Raw genomic sequence first — 20530 nt, 5'->3', positions numbered from 1 at the left:
ACTTTTTGAAACTTTTTATTATATTTTAGTTTTTAAATTTTTTAATTTATTTTTTATTTTTGTTTTTATTTATGTATTTTATTTTTTTAATTTATGCTTTTAAGTTAAATGTACTTAAAAAATTCATTAATCATTACTTTTTTTTTTTTTCTCAATTTTTTTAAAGTAAACTCAACTTATCCGGGCTGACAGTGTACAGCCTCCCTCACTAAGAAAAGTAGTAAGTCCGATAGCGGACACCTAGCTAAGAGAAAATGTTTGTGGAACAGGTTGATGAAACTGGTGGACAATAAAACAAAACATTCCTGTCACCGTTAAAACAAACAATTGTCGACAGCCGCTTAGAACTTTTTGAGTTGTACCTTGAATGAAACGCACCGAAACTCCGATAGCAGCGACTGTTTACCGAAAGCGCTGAGACTGGCATGTGCATACAGTCATGTTCAAAAGAAAAAGAGGTGTGGTTCAAACTAAAACGTATTAATTTAAATCCATTTAACTTAAATTTATTCACATATTCGACTATATCTACAAATGAGTTGACTATACTGAATATCATCAAACTTATATTTTTAAGTGCTTTCTAATTAATTTATTTTAAGTATATTTGACATTCGGGCTTAAAGTGAAGACCATATTTTGGAGTTGTCATTATTCGTAGGTTATTATGCTGTTTGACTTTAGATCACATTGGTCTGTATGTGGAACCTGAACTGAAACCTGCCCTAAAGTGAAGTTTTATTCACTAAAATTACTTTTAAATGATGTATGTGAAATGAGCTGCGGTAATCGCGTTAGCGGAAATAAAGAGATTCTGTTTTCATTTCGGTAGAATTCTTAACTGAAACGTTCGGATGACATGACAACTGAGGAAGACCGTTTCAGTCGCTTTGGCTTCTACAGGAAACGAAAACGCAGACTCAAACACAACATTTACACAAGTCTGCGGTCTGTGGCAGTGTCTTGCATGAGGCCTGTGGGTTTAACTTGAAAATATTTTAACGTTTCTAAATTGGAAAGAAAAGCACTCCGGACAGTCATACATTTAGTTCCTAAAATGATAATACGGAGCCTAAGAAAATCCAGTGAAAGGCAGAGGATGGGTAGGTTTATAAATCAGAAAATGAACCTAAAATGTTTCTGCACCACAACTGAAACAGAAAAGATCAGCTGCATGTGCTGGTGAAATGTCAGCTGCTATTATCATGTGTCGTAGAGGAGTCCTGCTGTTACTGTCAAAGATTTAATAGAACATGGGACACGTTGGGAATGCTGCACTTTGTGTTTGGGCCAACAGTTGTTTTTGTTTTGTTTTGTTTGTTTGTTTCTTGTTGCCACGTAGGGCTGGGCGGTAAATTTATCCCAATCCCGTTTAAAGATGACTTCAGCCAGGTGTTGAACAGGACGCCCAGGTACATTTTCCACTGGTGAATAGTGTTTTTTTTTATTTTACCAGTGTGCTGCTTCTGTTATTTTTAAGTATAAAACACACTAAGATGGGGACGTCACAGTGCATTCAGGTGCACCTTGAAATGAAGATCTATCCTGCGGTAGTCATGAAGGTTTTCGTATTTCCCTGGATCGTGATTCTCAGATGTTCCAGGGATTTCTCTTGGTTTTCAGAGGGTTCCTTTCCTTTTTTTTTCTGTAGAATTAAAAATTTTTGTGAAAGATTTAGGCACATTTTTGGAGGTCCTACCACAAGAGAGTAGTGTGTTTTCCATGTGAAAGATTTCATTTAATAGAATCGTTAATTATTATCATCATATCTGTTAGGGATGCACCGATCCAACTTTTTCAGTTCTGATGCCAGGGCCTAGCATATCAGTCGATATCCAATACCGATCCAATATCATTGTTGGTTTAGAGCAGAGGTTCTACAGACATTCTACCGCGGGTGCGTTGGCGACTACTGTTGTATACTGTCTTCACCCCCCCCCCATTGGCAGGTAGTCAGTGGTAAGGTGAGGGGAGCTCACTTTGACTTCCTCCACATACAGTTCCATCGCGTTCCTTTTAGAATCATGTTCGGCATGCATGATGTCACCTGTGTTGCCAGACTTTAAAGGGGAAGGGTCAGTCTTATGGATCGGTTGCTTTTACAGATCCCCGATCCAGCTAAAATGTTGATATCGGCGCCAATATCCAATCCTAATATCGGATCGGTGCAACCTTAATATCTGTGTTAAACATTTGCTGCTACAACGACTAGTCAACGGCAAAATTAGTTGATGACTAATTTAGTAGTCGACGGGTCCTTAGTGACATCATCACGTGTTTCCACAGCGTACAATTCTAAGCTAAACAACATTTCACTGTAGCCAATTGAAGTCAGAGTGAGACATTGTGTCACTTTTCCCAAACCTTTGTTGCACATGTGCACTAGTGACCAGCGGAGCAGTAGTCGATGACTCGTAGACTGCTGAAAGGGTCATTAGTGTCCGCTCCAAACAGGACTTGACAAATGAAGAGCATCTTTAAAGCTGATGTTACTTTTGGTTTGTGTGCTCAACTTAAACCCTCTAATGGGCGGGACAGCCCTGTGTTCTAATAGATGTTAAATGATTAGTTTATGAAACTGTCTTTTCATAACCTACTGGGTTTCCTCAAGTACAAGCTGGGTTTGCTGTTTCCACAACTTTAATTTAATACATTCAATAATATAATGCTGCTATTTTTGACACGTTGTAGTTCTGTAATTCTTATCTGAAATGACAGTTTCTAATTTCAGCCGCTGCAGGTGTGTGTCTTTTATAAGAACCACAGAAGGTCAGGGCTCCAGTCCTATTGGGAGGAGGTCAGTGTTACCTGTGAACATCTGCTTTTTTGAAAATTAGAAACATGGATAAACCAAATGAGATTAAGGTCAGACCACCTCAGCAGTGATTACAAAGTAAAACATCCATCACAAATGACCCTGCCTTTAGTCCAGAGCAAAACAGCGTTTTTAATTTTCTGTAATTTGCCAAATGTTTTTGTTTCCTCCATGCATTTATTCAGCCTGTTTCCTGTTTGAGGATGATGGAGACTACTCTGTTGATGATACACCAAAGGGTTAAACTTGTTTTTATGTGGAAATTCACGAGGATCATATCGTAATATAGCATAAATGTTCAGGCAAAGAACAATATTAAATCTTTCAGAGGAACATCAGAAAAGATGGAGGGACGACAAGTGTGGCAACTACAGATGACTACTAATACAAACCTAGACCTCCTGATGAAGGCCAGACTAATACAGACCTAGACCTCCTGATGAAGGCCAGACTAATACAGACCTAGACCTCCTGATGAAGGCCAGACTAATACAGACCTAGACCTCCTGGTGAAGGCCAGACTAATACAAACCTAGACCTCCTGGTGAAGGCCAGACTAATACAGACCTAGACCTCCTGGTGAAGGCCAGACTAATACAGACCTAGACCTCCTGATGAAGGCCAGACTAATACAAACCTAGACCTCCTAATGAAGGCCAGACACTAAAACAAACCTAGACCTCCTAATGAAGGCCAGACACTAAAACAAACCTAGACCTCCTAATGAAGGCCAGACTAATACAAACCTAGACCTCCTAATGAAGGCCAGACTAATACAAACCTAGACCTCCTAATGAAGGCCAGACTAATACAAACCTAGACCTCCTAATGAAGGCCAGACTAATACAAGCCTAGACCTCCTGATGAAGGCCAGACTCTAATACAAACCTAGACCTCCTAATGAAGGCCAGACTAATACAAGCCTAGACCTCCTAATGAAGGCCAGACTAATACAAGCCTAGACCTCCTAATGAAGGCCAGACTAATACAAACCTAGACCTCCTGATGAAGGCCAGACTAATACAAGCCTAGACCTCCTAATGAAGGCCAGACTAATACAAGCCTAGACCTCCTGATGAAGGCCAGACTAATACAAGCCTAGACCTCCTAATGAAGGCCAGACCAATACAAGCCTAGACCTCCTGATGAAGGCCAGACTAATACAAACCTAGACCTCCTAATGAAGGCCAGACTAATACAAACCTAGACCTCCTAATGAAGGCCAGACTAATACAAACCTAGACCTCCTAATGAAGGCCAGACTAATACAAACCTAGACCTCCTAATGAAGGCCAGACTAATACAAGCCTAGACCTCCTGATGAAGGCCAGACTCTAATACAAACCTAGACCTCCTAATGAAGGCCAGACTAATACAGACCTAGACCTCCTAATGAAGGCCAGACTAATACAAGCCTAGACCTCCTAATGAAGGCCAGACTAATACAAGCCTAGACCTCCTGATGAAGGCCAGACTAATACAAACCTAGACCTCCTGATGAAGGCCAGACTCTAATACAAACCTAGACCTCCTAATGAAGGCCAGACTAATACAAACCTTAGACCTCCTAATGAAGGCCAGACTAATACAAACCTAGACCTCCTAATGAAGGCCAGACTAATACAAACCTAGACCTCCTAATGAAGGCCAGACTAATACAAACCTAGACCTCCTGATGAAGGCCAGACTAATACAAACCTAGACCTCCTAATGAAGGCCAGACTAATACAAACCTAGACCTCCTAATGAAGGCCAGACTCTAATACAAACCTAGACCTCCTAATGAAGGCCAGACTAATACAGACCTAGACCTCCTAATGAAGGCCAGACTAACACAAACCTAGACCTCCTGATGAAGGCCAGACTAATACAAACCTAGACCTCCTGATGAAGGCCTGGTACCTCCTGGACGTTACAGACTTAAAGGCCTAGGCATTATTTGAGGACATGGAGTCGAAGATGCTGTATTGTTAAGGATGCTCATTGTTAATTAGACTTTTGCGTCACCTGAAAACGCCGTCATGACTGTAAATGTGAGCCTCTGTTAATAAATCAACCATGGTTTTTTCGGCGTCAGTCCTTATCGTGGTTCTCCTCGATCCGGCGTCATCAGATTATCCGCCTGGCCCTGCTGCCATGTTTGTTTCACAGCTGCCTGTGTCAATGATTTTTAGGTTTTTTATTCACGAACACTAAATATTATGTATTGAGCAGTACTGTTAGGTTTCTGTGTCTAATTGTCGAGCCTCAAAATGTGAATCCGTGGAGTTTCGTCTGATTCACATTTAACCGAATCAAACCTGCTTTAACTGAACTGTAGGAAAAGGACAGGAAGTTGGTTTGTTAACTCTAAAAACTACAAACATGGATGATAAAGTGAAGAAGGGAAAAAAAAAGCAAAATGTCCAGTGTTTTCATCCCTGTTGTCATTTCCTGTTCGGTGGTATTTAACATTTTGTTAGACTGGAAACTTGAGTTAGAAAAGTACAACATGCACACATTCCTTATTGAATCATATGTTTTTTCTTTTAATGCCAAAAGAATGTATTTAAACCATTTGTGTATATGGATGATTTCTGTGAAGTTTTTTTAATTTAATCTCATTTTGTGTGTAACACTAATGCTGACCCCTGTGTTGTCCTCCTTTTTTTATTTTTAACTAAATATTTATGGAACAGAGGACAGATGGTTGCACCTTGACAAATAAATCCACTTTTGGACATGAAAAAGACTCGGTTTTGTTTTTGTTGACGTTCAGAGCTGATGGTGTTTGTTCAGTCGTTAACTCCCCGAGGTGGTGATTAAAAGCCATGAAATCAGATTACATTTTTGGATAAGTCATGGAATTCCTTCTTATTTCACCGGCCGATCGGTCATGAGCTGTTGTGTCCGATATCGCTTTCTTCGTCATCTTCATTAGCAATTTCTTCAAACATCTTCTCCCATGAAACTACTGGTTGGATTCATTTCCATTTTTTGCGTAGATTCCTTGAGACGATGCTAACAAAATTTGTTCACAGTTTTGACAAATTTGGATTTTTGCAATTTTGACGAACTTTTGAAATATTCTAAATGTTCCTTTCCTTCTAATGGTCCATATTTTGATGGTTTATAACATGTAAATGCTTACAGCTATCGGTATAGTTCCTATTGATCACTGATAGAGGTCATATATGGACTTTGGCCGTTTCTCAGTACGCGTTCTTGTCTGTTCTTCTGTTTTCGTGAAAAGTCATCAGTGGCAGCCCAAGCACTGTTCCATTTGAAAGTTTGCATAAACCAAGAATGCAAGGAGTACCCGGATGTTGTTCTTGTCTGCTAGCTTAAACCACAGATGCACTGGTTGGTGACTTGTGTAGACCTGGCTGTGAAAATGTCCCAAGATGCACTTCGTACAGACTGATCTCATGAAATCGTGTTGTATGTCATGCCAGTTTATTGCATTTGGTGTGCTATATGTACGCATTTTTATCCTTTTGCCTGTTATTCAATGCCATCTGATGGCGTGTCAATGCGCTAGCCACTAATCTTCTTAACCCTAACAACTAATCGTGTTATTTTACGCGGCATAAACATATACACGGAAAACTTATAATGCATACAGATAACACGCCAATTAAAAATGGCATGTTATCTGTACACAGTTCATGATATCACATTACTTCGTCCTACTCTCGAATGCTAATTGCAGCTTCTGTCAAAACTTAGTTCAGAAATGAACGTAACGAGATAGATGATGTGATGTAATGTTAGAACACGAGCGAGAGGCAGAATTGCGAGAAATACATCTTTATTATCATCGAGTGACACTGTGGTGATTTGAAGGAAATACGTTTGGGAGCCAATGACGGAAATACAGCAGAGACGGGAAGAAAAGGTCGCAAGTACCAGCCGATCAATTACAGATAGACTGTGGTTCTTAGGAAGTCTGTTCTCTGGGACCGTTCTGACCTAAACCGTACTCACTGAGTTCGCAAGACCACACTCTGCATTCTTGATGTTGAGAAACAGCCTTTGATTTGGGTCCAGGACCTTTGGTGACCTTGAGTTTGACCCTTCAAGGTTAATGTCTAGATGTTCTTCTCTGAATCTACTGGTCGGATTCATTTTTAATTTTATATCTTATCTTCCTTGGGACAATATTTACAAAGTTGGTTCACAGTTTTGAGGCATTTAGATTTTTGAATTTTTATGAACTTTGCTTTTATTTATAATGGACCTGATTCCTTCTGGTCACTCTGATGTTTTGGTCAAAGGCCCTGTGGTGTTAGCTTTCCTCACCATTGGAGTGACTCACTGCTCCCTCTAGTGGTCACATAAATCCCCGGCTCATCACTGTTAATAAATTCCGTTCGTATCTCTATAATCCAGTCCATCTGCATCTCTGGCAGAACTTCAGAGCTCTTTATTCTAAACACTCTGGTGATGATTTTAGTTCATTTTTAATATTTTACAAATACAACATATCACCCTTTAAAGATTTATCTGGGATTTTGAATCAGGGATGTGACGTTTGTAGGCACAAACACAAAAACAGGATTCTTTAAAACCTGATGAAAACCATAATACTCAGCTTTATTCTTTGATTTTTACAGATCTTGACCATCTTTGATTAATTTCTGTTTGATTTTAGTATCTTTAGTGTCTTAACCCATAAAGACCCAGTGTTACTTTTTTGGCAGTTCCCAAATGAATTTAACATTTCTTAAGTGCTTTATCATCATTTATTATAATATTATCCTCTGTATTTTGCATTTTTTCAGTGTAAATCATGTATTTTCCTATATTTAATTCAATGATCATGTAAATGTTCATAAAAGCTCCGGGTAAATTCAAAGGTTATTTTATCAAAACAGAGAAAACTGAAGAAAACATGACATTCAGAAAGGATAACAATGAACATAAAAACAAACATTCACAACTTCTGTCACTGAGCCCGTTTCCATGACTACAAAAATCCGATAACTGGGAGAAATCCGATAATTGCTGTAATCAGATGTGATGCGTTTACACGTACTTCAGAAATGCGATAATTGAAAAACCCTGGTTTACATGTTTCATTACATTATTTGATTTCTTTCGGAGAATGTACGTATGTTATGACGTAAGACGTACACTTCCTGTCATTTTCAAAACATCCGGTCTTGTCTTGTTACCATGGCAATGCCTACGGTGTCAGCGTTAGCTGTCCTAATGTGGGAGGAGCTCATAAGACTACAAAACCGGTCACATGTTGCTGCTATCCTTCATTTGATTTCATTGTTTGTTTACCTTTTTCCTTAGGCTCATGGTGTTGCTTTGTAACTTCCATTTACATATGTATGTATGTATGTATTTATTTATTTATTTTTACACAAGAAATCAGATGAACCTGTAAACATGCGTGAAGACATCGGAGTATTGGGGGGAAATCTAGGTGTGTTAATCTGATTTCTCATAATCCGATTACTGCCGTTATGGGTTAAATTTGATCAGATTATGCTGTTTACATGAATAATCTGAGAACTCCAGAAACAGGATAATGATTGGAGTGTTGATGTGGACGTAAACGGGCTCAGTGATCCAACTCCATGGGTTTTACTAGTGAATCAGTGTTGTAGTAGATGACGGCGTTTCCATGGTAACTACGGAGCCTCTGAATGTCCAAATGGGTCATATCTGATGGCCATGAAAAGATGAAGAACTGTATTTGACACCAGTTATTGACATGGATTGATCTGATTAGTGGATCAACAGATATTAAACATTGTGTATCAGTAGATGTTTGCTGCTAGTGGCTGTTTGGGTCTTTAAGGGTTAACATGTGTTTAGCTTATTAATACTGGTGTAACATAGACATAAACGCCACAACATTGAAGAACTGGAATTTAACAACATTTAAAACGATGATAAACATTTTAGAAAAGAGTCCAAAAAGTCCAAAGACCAGTGATTATCAGATCAAACCAACATATGTGAACTTCTTCTAGCGGTAATAACTTTCATCACAAACAAAAAGACCAAATAATATCATTTTCCAGGTCGTTCACTCACTGTTCTCGTCTATGTTTGAACACATTGTTGTAGATGACGCTCGCTCATGCTTTGGTTGTGTCTTCCTCCCCTTTAGTGGCTCGTTCCATGGTGGAGTAATAGTCCAACGCCCGGCGCACTGGCTCCAAAATATGTTGCTGCAAGAAAACTGTATTAGAGCAGGTACAAAAGTACAGGAGACATGGAAGTGCATTCAGATGTGCAGGCAGAAGGCGGCTGGACCTGTGCTCTAACGGCCGTGAAGTTGCTAATGAGGATAAAGCTCAGAAGGAGGAGGTCAAAGGTCAGAGGGCAGAGGTTGGATATGAAGGAATAACAAAGTGGACTTAAAGGGCTCATATTTAGCTAAACCCACTTTTGTTAGTCTGTGGTTCATTTATTTGTGTATTTGGACTAAAACTGCACAATATATCATTTGAGCATCGTCATCGCAGTGTACGTATGCGCTGTAGTCACATCGCAGGTCCTGCGATGTAGAAGGCAAATGAACTCAATGTGTTCTCGTCTAAGGCGGGGTAAACACAGAAGGATGTTCTCAGTCTGAAGAGATGTTCTGTCTGTTCCAGACTCCACACACGAGACAAACAGTCAGGCATTGAACAGTTTTGATTGTACTGTGTGTAGGGATGGGAACTGAGAACTGGTTCTTTTTGAGAACCGGATCCCAGTAGTTCGATTCCTTGGAATCATTTGCCTGCCTGCTTAACGAGTCTGCTTATGGAGTCCGCCTTCATTGTGCAAGCGCGATGATGTCACACGTACACTGCGTTGTTTTGGTCAGAACGAAGACAACATAGTGTTGAGGCAGAAACGAACTAAACAGACCACACCAGGTCCAAACAGACCACACCAGGTCTAAACAGACCACACCAGGTCCAAACAGACCACACCAGGTCCAAACAGACCACACCAGGTCTAAACAGACCACACCAGGTCCAAACAGACCACACCAGGTCCAAACAGACCACACCAGGTCCAAACAGACCACACCAGGTCTAAACAGACCACACCAGGTCTAAACAGACCACACAGACCACACCAGGTCCAAACAGACCACACCAGGTCTAAACAGACCACACCAGGTCCAAACAGACCACACCAGGTCCAAACAGACCAAACAGACCACACCAGGTCCAGTTGAACTCTGTCAAAGCTTCCATTTCTTCTAAAGGTGGAATCCCTCCAATCTGCTCCAACATTTGTCCACATGTGATTCATTTGATTCTCTACTCAGCGGTGTTTGTGAATCTAGCGGCAGAGTGAACACCAGGCCGTCATCTGGGCCCAGTTCTGGTTCCAGTGCGGTCGACAAACATCGTCCCCCCTCAAATACAAGTTTCTGAAGGAAGGGTAAAGGAAATGAGGTGCACAACAGCAGGAAACGAGCAGAGTCGAACCGGTTCCACGTAGTGGAAATGCAGTAACAGAGGCATTAGTAAAGAGTCTGTAGTTTCACTGTCACTGTACACCCCATAGTATAGTAAACTATTACATGATCAAAAACAAATTAATTTTAGTAAAAAAATGTCTGGGGTCACCAGAAATTAGTGATGTTCTAAGGGGGTCACATACACTGCAAATTATTTAGTTCTTCCCAAACTGAAAAAAAACCTCAGATTTAGAAGTGTGTGATTTTATCTTGTTTTAAGAGTTCATATTTTAAGTGTGCATACATCTGTAGACATGCTTATTTCTAGATTTATCAGTCTGAATTCTAGTGAAATGATCTTGCTGCATGGACAGATACTGCACTTGTTCTGAGAACCTTTTTCCTCAGATTTCCTGAAAACACCTGAATTCAACGCGTCCTCATACTTTTGTAACTCATTCAGCCACTGCTCACGGTTGGAGCCTTTGTCCAGTGACCTTGGACCTGCAGTTTATTTTGCCGCCGTGACCTTTTACCTCCAAACAGGGGAACAGCTTGGTGAGCTCGGTGAACAGAGGCAGCAGAACGAATCTGATGAAGTTGGTCTGAGAGGACGGTTTGGACACTTTGTCTCGGTCCATGAACGGGGTCACCGGCAGCCCTTTGAGTTTCTCAGAGTCGCTCTGCAGACAGAACACCAACAGGTACTCGTGTCAGGGTTTTCCTTCCAGTCCGGTGTGTCCTGTTTCTACAGAAGGGTGACAGTTCTGTTCGCAGCTGAACGCAGCCGCTTCCTGCGTATTACTGAGTAAACTGACAGTAAAAACCTGGTTGAAGAACTCCTGCAGAAGACAGTCCAGCCAGGGCTCAGCCACCGCCATGGGCCTGGCCTCGTTGGAGATGTCGCTCACCTTCACCATGATCTTCATCAGCTGGACTCGACGAGGCACAGGTAGACACAGGTAAGAACAGAGCGGCGTTATCCCAAAAACATAAAAATACAACGACTTCATTCACAGCTTTAATTCACAGAAAAAAACCCAAGGGGATTTTGGAGCATTTGTTAGCATTAGCAGTTAGATTTTTTTGAGGACCTGTTAGCATTAGCAATTAGTATCTTTGAGAATCTGTTAGCATTGGCAGTGAGCATTTTTAAAGATCCATTAGCATTAGCAGTGAGCATTTTTGAGGATCTGTTAGCATGAGCAGTGAGCATTTTTGAGGATCTGTTAGCATGAGCAGTGAGCATTTTTGAGGATCTGTTAGCGTTAGCAATGAGCATTTTTGAGGATCTGTTAGCGTTAGCAATGAGCATTTTTGAGGATCTGTTAGCATTAGCAGTGAGCATTTTTGAGGATCCGTTACCATTAGCAGTAAGCATTTTTGAGGAACTGTTAGCATTAGCAGTGAGTATTTTTAAAGATCCATTAGCATTAGTAGTGAGTATCTTTGAGGATCCGTTAGCATTAGCAGGGAGCATTTTTGAGGATTCATTAGCATTAGCAGGGAGCATTTTTGATGAACTTTTAGCATTAGAAGTGAGGATTTTGGAGAATCCGTTAGCATTACCAGTGAGCATTTTTGAGGATCTGTTAGCATTAGAAGTGAGGATTTTGGAGGATCCGCTAGCATTAGCAGTGAGCATTTTTGAGGATTCGTTAGCATTAGTTGTGAGGATTTTTGAGGATCGCTTAGCAATAGCAGTTAGCATTTTTAAGCATCCACTAGCATTAGCAGTTAGAATTCTGAAGGATCTGTTAGCATTTTCTGTTGCTAATGTCCTGATAATTCTGTTACAATTTGTGATACATTTGGATGGAAACCCAACTCCTGTCATTGTGATCATTTCTCCAGAAAGTAACGAAGTTTCCATCCAAAAGTGTTGAATTTATTCCAAATCCTCTGAAAATTGTTGAAAATCAAATGTAACATGATGTTCATATTAGTTTGTCAGCGTTTTCGGGGGGGTTTGTGTTTGCGAGGGTTGTCGGTGTCGTCACCACTTCTTTGTGGTCCTTGTTGGTGAAGTCGAACACCGGCTGCATGACTTTGAACTTGTTGAGGATTTCGTTGTGTCTCGCCATGTCGGTGGCCAGGATGCACCTGGAAGCGAGGATCAACAGGGCGGGTAAAGCGGAGGCGTGGCTGCTGTGGGCGGAGCTAAAGCGGGGGTGGCGTCTTACTTGATCATTCCTCCTCTGATGTGCTTGTACTGATCACAGGTCAGGTTCTTCAGGATGTTGCACTCCGGCTGCAGATGGGTCACAGGGATGGAGTCTGTCAGTCGCCATGGAAACCGTGGCACCGTTCTGGTTTCACCATTTTTTTATGATAACCTCAAATTGATCCAGGTGATAAAATAAACCTGATGGTTGACATTTGTATCTATTTTTTTTTTTAGTTTGTTTTTAACTTGGTTTGTGGGACTTTATTGCATCATTAACATTGTTGTCCTTGTGTCTTTTTAACTATGTTTTATTTTGTTTTTTTAGCCTTTTTGTGTATTTTACACCACGTTTATCTACTTGAGTCTGTTTCATCTTTTACATCCTTTCACATCTTTGGTCTTTTTGCTTGTTTTTTGCGTCTTTCTGCATCCCCTCCATCTTTCATCCTTCACATCATGTACATCTTTAATGTCATTTTTCTATAGTTGGGTCTTAAATGTTGTTTTTGTCTTTCTGTTGTTTCATTTTTTTGTGGTATTCATGTTGTATTTATTTTCATGACTTATAAGATAAGATTGGATATACTTTATTGATCTCCCAAGGGGGAAATTTAAATGTACGGCAGCACAAAACAATAAACATCAAATACAATAGAAAAACAAAAAAAGACACAAAATATAAAAATTTGTTAAAGTGACAAAAAATGACAAAAAATAGCAATAATAATAATAAATAAAGTGACATTTAAACATTCTTTTGTGTTTTTTCACCTTTTTGCATCTTTATTTATGTTGTGTCTTTTTGGTTGTTTTATAGAGACAAAAATTCATTTGGGAACTGAAACAAAAGTGTCACTGGGTCTTAAAGGGTTAAAGTTTCATTTCATTTTCCTTTTTTATAAATTGTTTTAAACCATGAATAACCCTTGAGTTTCTTCAACTCTCTCTCGGCTTTAAACTTGAATGACGTGATGATTTGTCGCTCTTAAATCCGTACCTTGGACAGGATCCCGAAGGCGACGGCGCAGTGGTGGTTTTCCAGAGGCGAGATGTCGTTGTAGCGGAGAGCCAAGTCGGTCTGAGCGTTGATCTGCGTGGAGATAAAAGGTGACAGATGAGCCGACGCCCCCCTGGGGGGCAGATGGCGGATGGGCGGAGCCACAGACCTGGTAGACGTTATTGTATCCGGGGTGGTCGAGGTCATGGCACAGGGCGGAGGTCAACATGATGAGCAGGTCGATTCTGCTCAGTTTGTTCCTGAGGTCCGTGAGCCAGATGAGCCCGTACATCTGCAGTGACAGAACCACTGGGCTGTCAAACATACGGTCCACGGGCCAGAACTGGACGCACAAGAGAGTCCAATCTGGCCCTTCAATGTAAAATTACACTAGTCGCTTTTCCATCGGACATCTGCGCAAAACTTTACCCATTTTTACTAAATGTCGAAAAAACAGAAGTGCGTAATGTCGGGTTTTCCATGAAATCACAAATGTGATGATTTATTTGTATATCGCGAGATGACACAAGAAGTCATTCCATGAATATGGCGATGAATGTAAATATGGTGTTTATTTACAGATATATTTGTTATTATTATATATTAGCCCTCTGTCTCCTACTAAATTAATAAATGATTCAGTTTCCTGGTGTGTCCACACATACCGACACACGTTTGTTTTAAAACTCTTCTTCTTCTCTTGATGTATCGTCCGTTAACATTCTTTTTTTTTTTTTGTTTTTTTTTTTATTCACATGACTCTAGTTGCAAAAAATATATATACCATTTGCACTACGCCTGAAAAACCACCTCTTGCCAGCGCAAGAACTTTTAATTGAAAAACGAGTTTTGGCGAAATTGTTGATTTTCCATTAGGTAGATTTTTATGCAAAACTTATATTTGCGCAATTTGAGAGTCAATGGAAAAGTGATTGGTGTTTATTGACACATTTAATAGTATTAGGTATCAATTAAAAAAAAAAGAAAATAAAAATAAATAAAAATAAAGTGTTTGTTTTAAAACTCTTCTTCTTCTCTTGTAACATCTGTCAACATTAATTTTTTTAAACTCATGTGACTCTAGTTGCAGAAAAAGATCTTTCCATTCCAGTTTTGTGTGATATACCCAGGGTGCGATGTCTTGGGGGGCGGTGTTTTTTTTTTTGGTTTTTTTTACACCCTTACAACCAACCACCTATTTTCTACATTACTGATACTAACATTCTCCTGAACCCAACTGTCGGCAGTCTCAGAATTCACAAACGTCCCCATGCACTTTGGTGCTGTAAAGGGGGGGGGGGGGGGGGGTAAATGTGACAAATTCATGGGGCCCAGCATTTGTGTGTCCAGGGGATACAGGCGAGAAAGTGTGAAAATTTTGTGTATGATTCACTGAATAATAGAGGAATAGAAGCTGGGAGTCGGACGTTGAAAGTATATAAAGTTTCACACCAGTGTTAGTTATGGACTGCACCCCCATGTATATAACTGCCCCCCCAGCTCCGACAAAAAAAAGAAAGAAAAAATCATCCCCTTCCTCTGTTTTTGTTTTTGTTTTTTTTTGACAAATTGCACCCTGGATATACCATTTGCGCTGTGCCCAAAAAAACACCTCTGTTAATCGAAAAATGAGATTTTTGGCAAAATTGTCGTTTTACCAGCAGGGACATTTTTATGCACAAGTTATATTCGTGCAATTTGAGGGTCAATGGAAAAGCGACCAGTGAAGACATAAACAGTCAGTGGTGTTGAACTGGTTTAGTTCAGGTTCCACATTCAGAACGATTTAACCCCAAGTGGGTCAGACCAGGAAAATAATAGCATCGTAACTTAGAAATAATGATAACTCCTCTTTTATCTCTTTGTTTTAATGTGAAAAAAACAACAAAAACCCCCATTAAATTATGAAAATATTTACATCCACAAACTATCCAAACAAATAATATATGAATAAACTGAATAAACTGAAATTTCTTAAGAAAAATAAGTGTATTTTTAACAATATTCTGCCTCATCTTATCATTTATACATGTGCATTATGGATCGGTTCTGCAAAGGCACAAATATTTAGAAAAAGGCAGAATATTGTGAAAATTGCACTTTATTTTCTTGAGACATTTCAGGTTCTTCACATTTTATTGTTGAAGGATAATTTGTAAATGTAAATATTTGTATAATTTAATGTGATACTGACTTATTGTGTGTGTGTGTGTGTGTGTGTGTGTTATTTCGGTTCGTACCATCTGGGTGACGCAGAAGCAGTGTTTGAAGTTGTGGAAGGGGATGTTGTTGTAGTGACAGTAAACCTCAAACAGGAAGTTCTGCAGGACGTCCAGCTCGATGTGGAAGGCCGTCATGAAGTCCAGGTCGGTGTACATCACCTGGAGGAGAACCAGCATCTCCGCCTCCTCCCACTGCCTGGGGACGACGCCACGGGAGCACAGGTGTGGGCGGGGCTTGGTCAACCCAGGTGTGTGTGTGTGCTTATACTCACCAGTTGTCAAAAATGGGAGTTTTCAGGTGCTCTCTGACTTCTTCTGTCACCTGCAGCGAACTATGGCAACACAAAGGACAACAAAAGGACATGATGTGGACAAAAGTATGTGGACACGTTGAATCCAGGTGTTTCTGGGATTCAACAATAATGACTAATGTCAGAATATAGTTTTATATTCTGGGATAAATATCATTGCATTGGTTAATTTGGGGTAAATTGTTATCTTTGCTTCTAAAATGTCTCAGAGATGGTTTAGACTAAATTTATATCAAGTTTATTTTTTTTTTCCATCCATAACTCTGATTTTAAATGTTCTTCCTCTAAATTTGTAAAATATTTTTCCTGCTCTGGCTGTAAATAATAATTTTCTATCACAACTAACCATCTACTTTCTTCACATCTCACTTAAACTTTCGTGAAATTCTGATGTTTTTATGTCCAATCCTCATGAACAGGAAACCTTACAGTTGTAGACATGTGTCCCAATATTTATGTCCATATAGTTTAGAAACACCAATAGGAGATTTTTTTGTCCTCAGTGAGAAAAGAAACACCTGAATTCAACATGTCCCAATACTTTTGTCCATACTGTACATTTTTAAATATGTCCGTATATGGAGTGACTACATGTTCAGGAGAAATGATACTTAAAAGGATTGATTTTGGACATAAAATGTTTTATTCTACAAATGTCAAAGGAAAAATTTATGAATTTATTATTTCATTTATGAAATTTTTTATTTTATTTTATTTTTTCCGTGTGCAGTGGGCGTGGCTGACCTCATGTTGAGGAACTGCATGCGGACTTTCTGTCGCTCCTCCTGCAGACTCATCGGAGGGCTCTGGAGTTTGGAGGTGAACTTGGCCTGAAGGTGGCGCTCCCCGTCGTCCCTGAACAGCCCCATCCAGCTCAGGTGCTCCACGCTCTGCCAGGACCACACAGGGTTCCTTCAGCTGCAGCTCTCATCACACAGAGAACATGTCCACAGAGGTCCAGCTCTAAACCTGGTTCCTCTGATTCTTGGCTCTTTTCCAACTCATGACCCACCTCCAGTTTCCTCTTGAACGACTCCACTTGACTCTTCAGTTCGTAGATGAGGTCCGGAGCTTTTCCCACGCCCTCGATCACCTTGGACTCCAGATGATGCAGCCGGCACTCCATGTTATCCAGCTCCGTCGGCATGGCAACACCTGGTCAAAAACAGCGGGAACAGCGTGATCACCTGGACGGTTTCGAGAAGAGTTGAGGCGTCAGTCCACTCACTCTGAACGTCCACCGCCACCACCTCCAGCCTGTAGTACGAGTCCTGGCTGTTGGCCTCCAGCCACGGGGAGATGTTCATCACGCTGCCGTTGGTGTCGTACATCTTCAGGATGTGGTGAGGCCCCGCCTCCGCCGCCGCCCGGAACAGATCTGACCGACAGACAGTCCAGAGTTATGAGAAGGAAATAGGTTTGTGGATTTAGAGCCGTGAGTTTGGGTGTGTTTACAACATAAACATGACATGGAAAAAAAAACAAAACAAAAATCCAAGCTTATCTTTGATTTAAAGTCTGATTTTGTCCAGATTTATAAAATAAATATGACAAAAAGAAAAAAAAATCTAATCTTTGATGAGAAGTCGATTTGACTGTATTTATAATATAAATATGACCAAAAAATATCTTATTTTTATTGTGAAGTCTGATTTTTAGCTGTATTTATAACATAAATATATATATTAAAAAAATATCTAATCTTTAATGTGAAGTCTGATTTTGGCTATATTTATGATATAATTATGACTCCCCAAAAAAACTTATCTTTACGTGAAATCTTTGGGTTTGACTGTATTTATTAAATAAATATGACCAGAAAAATCGTATTTTAGTAAAAAGTTTGCAATAAAACCTAAAATCCTAAACTCAGCCAAAGAAGCTGCAGTTTTTCGCCGTGTTTCCTTCCACTGCTGTTCAGAATATTCATGTTGTGGAAGTTACAGATTAAAATATATGAAGTAAAGGAACTGTTTTCATGACTTCATCTATATAATGAACATAAGTTCATGCATTTACTTCACACGTCATTAAACCTAAATCATTTAAACCTGCGCTGCACAGATTTCATGTGGAAATAACAACCATTTTGGTGTCTGAAGGTCCTGGTTCTGGTCGTCACATGATTTTCCAGGAGCCCCATAATCCTGTGGAGCTGTCAGATCCACATGGAGGTCAGGTGTCGTCCAGAACCTGCAGCAGCGCTCAGAGCTGAGACTCTGCAGATGAACCTCAGTCTGTGGTGGACACCAGCGCTTACCTTTGACCTCTGCAGCAGAGCAGTCGGACGCCAGCTCGGCCTGCTCCAGTCGTCCGTTAACCAGAAAGTGGATGATTTTGGTGGTCATGGCGGAGCCTGGGGGACGCGGCATGCCCCACAAATGAAAATGAACCTGTTGACGCCGACAGGTTTTCCTTAAGTGTGTTTTCCGACACCTGCGGCTGACAGAAGGACCTCCCCCACCGTCCAACGGCAGCTTAGTGCAGCAGCGTTCACCCCCCAAATATGGGCATTTCCGCTGTAAAGGGAGGGGGATGATGGGAAATGTAGAGGACGGTCAGTTCAACAGCATCTGCATGAGCCTGTTTGTCTGAGCGGACACAAACACACACCTGTCATCATCTACCACAGGGGTTCCCAAACGCTTCCAAGCCACAACCCCCCAACGTCATTAGCCTCTGGCCGGGCCCCCCCCCCCCCCCCGGCAAACCCATCCACAATACAATTTTTAAATTTTTTTAAATGATATTTTTAAATAAATAAATAAATAATTTCTTTTATTATTTATTTATTTTTATTTATTTGTTTAAATAAATTTTTTAATTTTTATTTTATTTTGAAAATATTATTTATTTATTTTTATTTTATTTTTAATTTAATTTTTTTTTTTTTTTTTAATTCATCCACAATACTATTAAATATGTAAAGAAACACCAGTCACTTTTCCATTGACTCTCAAATTGCACAAATATAACTTATGCATAAAAATTTACCTAATGGAAAATCGACAATTTCACCAAAACTTTTTTTTTGCGCTGGCAAGAGGTGGTTTTTCAGGTGTAGTGCAACTGGTATATCACACAAAACTGCAATGGAAAGACCTGTTTTGCAACTAGAGTCAGGTGAAAAAAAAAAAAAAGGTTGTTGACGGACGTTACAACAAGAGAAGAAACATGTCTGTATATGTGGACACACCAGGAATTAGAATCATTTTTAATTTAGTACAAGATAGAGGAGTAATATATAATAATGAATATATCTGTAAATCAACACCATATTTACGTTTGTCTCCATGTTTATGGAACGACTTCTCATGTCATCCCGTGATAATAAATAAACACATCATCGCATTTGTGATTTAATGGAAAAACCCACATAACGCACTTCTGTTTTTTCGATATTAAGTAAAATTTGGTAAAGTTTTTGTGCAGATGTCCAATGGAAAAGCGACAATTGACTTTTAGAATGTGTTTTCTTACTTTAATTCACTTTACAATAATTATGACCTTTGTTTAGCGTAAGTATATTAAACTAATGTTTACACACTGTATATTCTTAATAATCACTGATAATTAGCATGTTTTTATGTTGTTTTGCTTTTTTTTTTCTCATCTTTCCTCCAATTTTCTGAGGTCTCTCTACTGCCCCCTGGTAGCCCCTCAGGGGGCTGCACCCCCCTCTTTGAAAACCACTGATCTGTAAAACACACAGCAGTAAAAAGACAGTGAGTTTAAACTGGAACACAGCAGCACTTTACAGTCTGTTACTTTAGCTCTTATTTGGTTAAATGACTTTTATAATTGTATTCTCAACATTTATGTTTAATTAATGTTCTTTTTTATTTATTTATTTTTTACAATTTTATTCATTCATTCATTTGTTCATTCATTTTCTGAACCTGCTTTATCCTCACCAGGGTCAGGGGGGTCTCTTGGAGCCTATCCCAGCTACATGGGGGCGAAGGCGGGGTTCACCCTGGACAAGCTGCCAGTTCATCGCAGGGCTGAACATATATTTTATTCATTTTATTCTTATTTTGATAATTTTGTATGTTATTAAACCTGTTTTGTTCTGAGGGTTTTTATTTTTAATAGGTTATTTTGTGTTTTGTTTTTTTTCATTAAAAACTAATTTATGAGTAATTATTTTTCTCATTCTTGTTAATTTTATGTAGGCTATTTCATTATTATTATTATTATTTATTTATTTTTACTTTTTTTCATTTTATTCTTACATTGTTCATTTTGTGTTAGATTTTCTAATGGCTTATTTTCTTCATTTTTCTTTGGTTTTCTTCATTTTATTTTATTAAACACTACTTTTGTTAATTGTGAAGTTTATGCATCTTATTTACTTCATTTTACTATTTATTACTTAACGTATTTTTAATAACGTATTTTTAATTAATTTTTTGTTGTTGCTTTTGTTGATTTATTTATTACGAAAAAAGAAAAGAGCGACTTTTGTGAGAGTTCACAGAAGTTGCTTTTCTTTTTGTCACCCGTCATTTGTTTCCGCTGTGTCCCTTAGGGGCCACCGTACTTGATTAAACCCTTGTTCTGCTGCTGTCATTGTGTTCCTATTGTAGGTCCAGTACACCACTGTCGCCACCAGG

The 20530-nt window shown here is 39.4% G+C and overlaps 1 protein-coding gene and 1 long non-coding RNA gene across 2 annotated transcripts; one reads left to right on the top strand and one right to left on the bottom strand.

Moving 5' to 3' along the window:
• The first annotated feature begins 160 nt into the window (after positions 1 to 160).
• LOC115432967 (uncharacterized) lies at positions 161 to 5211 on the top strand. Its single transcript, XR_003937273.1, has 2 exons — positions 161 to 2437; positions 2555 to 5211. It is a non-coding gene; the product is annotated as an uncharacterized LOC115432967 (long non-coding RNA).
• A 3390-nt stretch (positions 5212 to 8601) lies between these two features.
• Positions 8602 to 17328, bottom strand: LOC115432468 (high affinity cGMP-specific 3',5'-cyclic phosphodiesterase 9A-like). The gene is made up of 12 exons (XM_030153321.1): positions 17143 to 17328; positions 16927 to 17069; positions 16659 to 16804; positions 15876 to 15935; positions 15622 to 15799; positions 13551 to 13673; positions 13382 to 13474; positions 12401 to 12468; positions 12218 to 12320; positions 11045 to 11149; positions 10754 to 10900; positions 8602 to 8985 (listed from the first exon to the last, which is right to left on the bottom strand). Exons 1-12 carry the CDS (start codon positions 17243 to 17245, stop codon positions 8893 to 8895), a joined length of 1362 nt encoding a protein of 453 aa, XP_030009181.1. The 5' UTR covers positions 17246 to 17328; the 3' UTR covers positions 8602 to 8892.
• Between the last annotated feature and the right edge of the window lie 3202 nt (positions 17329 to 20530).

The sequence above is a fragment of the Sphaeramia orbicularis genome, chromosome 2 (genome assembly GCF_902148855.1).
Source record: "Sphaeramia orbicularis chromosome 2, fSphaOr1.1, whole genome shotgun sequence".
NCBI lineage: Eukaryota > Metazoa > Chordata > Actinopteri > Kurtiformes > Apogonidae > Sphaeramia > Sphaeramia orbicularis.
The sequence above is the reverse complement of the archived record's forward strand: the minus strand, read 5'-3'. Positions and strand labels throughout refer to the sequence as shown.

Excerpts from the sequence above, each read along its gene's own strand:
- LOC115432468 (XM_030153321.1), bottom strand. The coding sequence starts at position 17,245 with ATGTACGACACCAACGGCAGCGTGATGAACATCTCCCCGTGGCTGGAG. Across the intron at positions 13,475-13,550 it reads GATACAATAACGTCTACCAG|ATCAACGCTCAGACCGACTT; the intron begins GTCTGTGGCTCC and ends ATCTCCACGCAG. Across the intron at positions 11,150-12,217 it reads ACAAGGACCACAAAGAAGTG|CTGATGAAGATCATGGTGAA; the intron begins GTGACGACACCG and ends CGTCGAGTCCAG.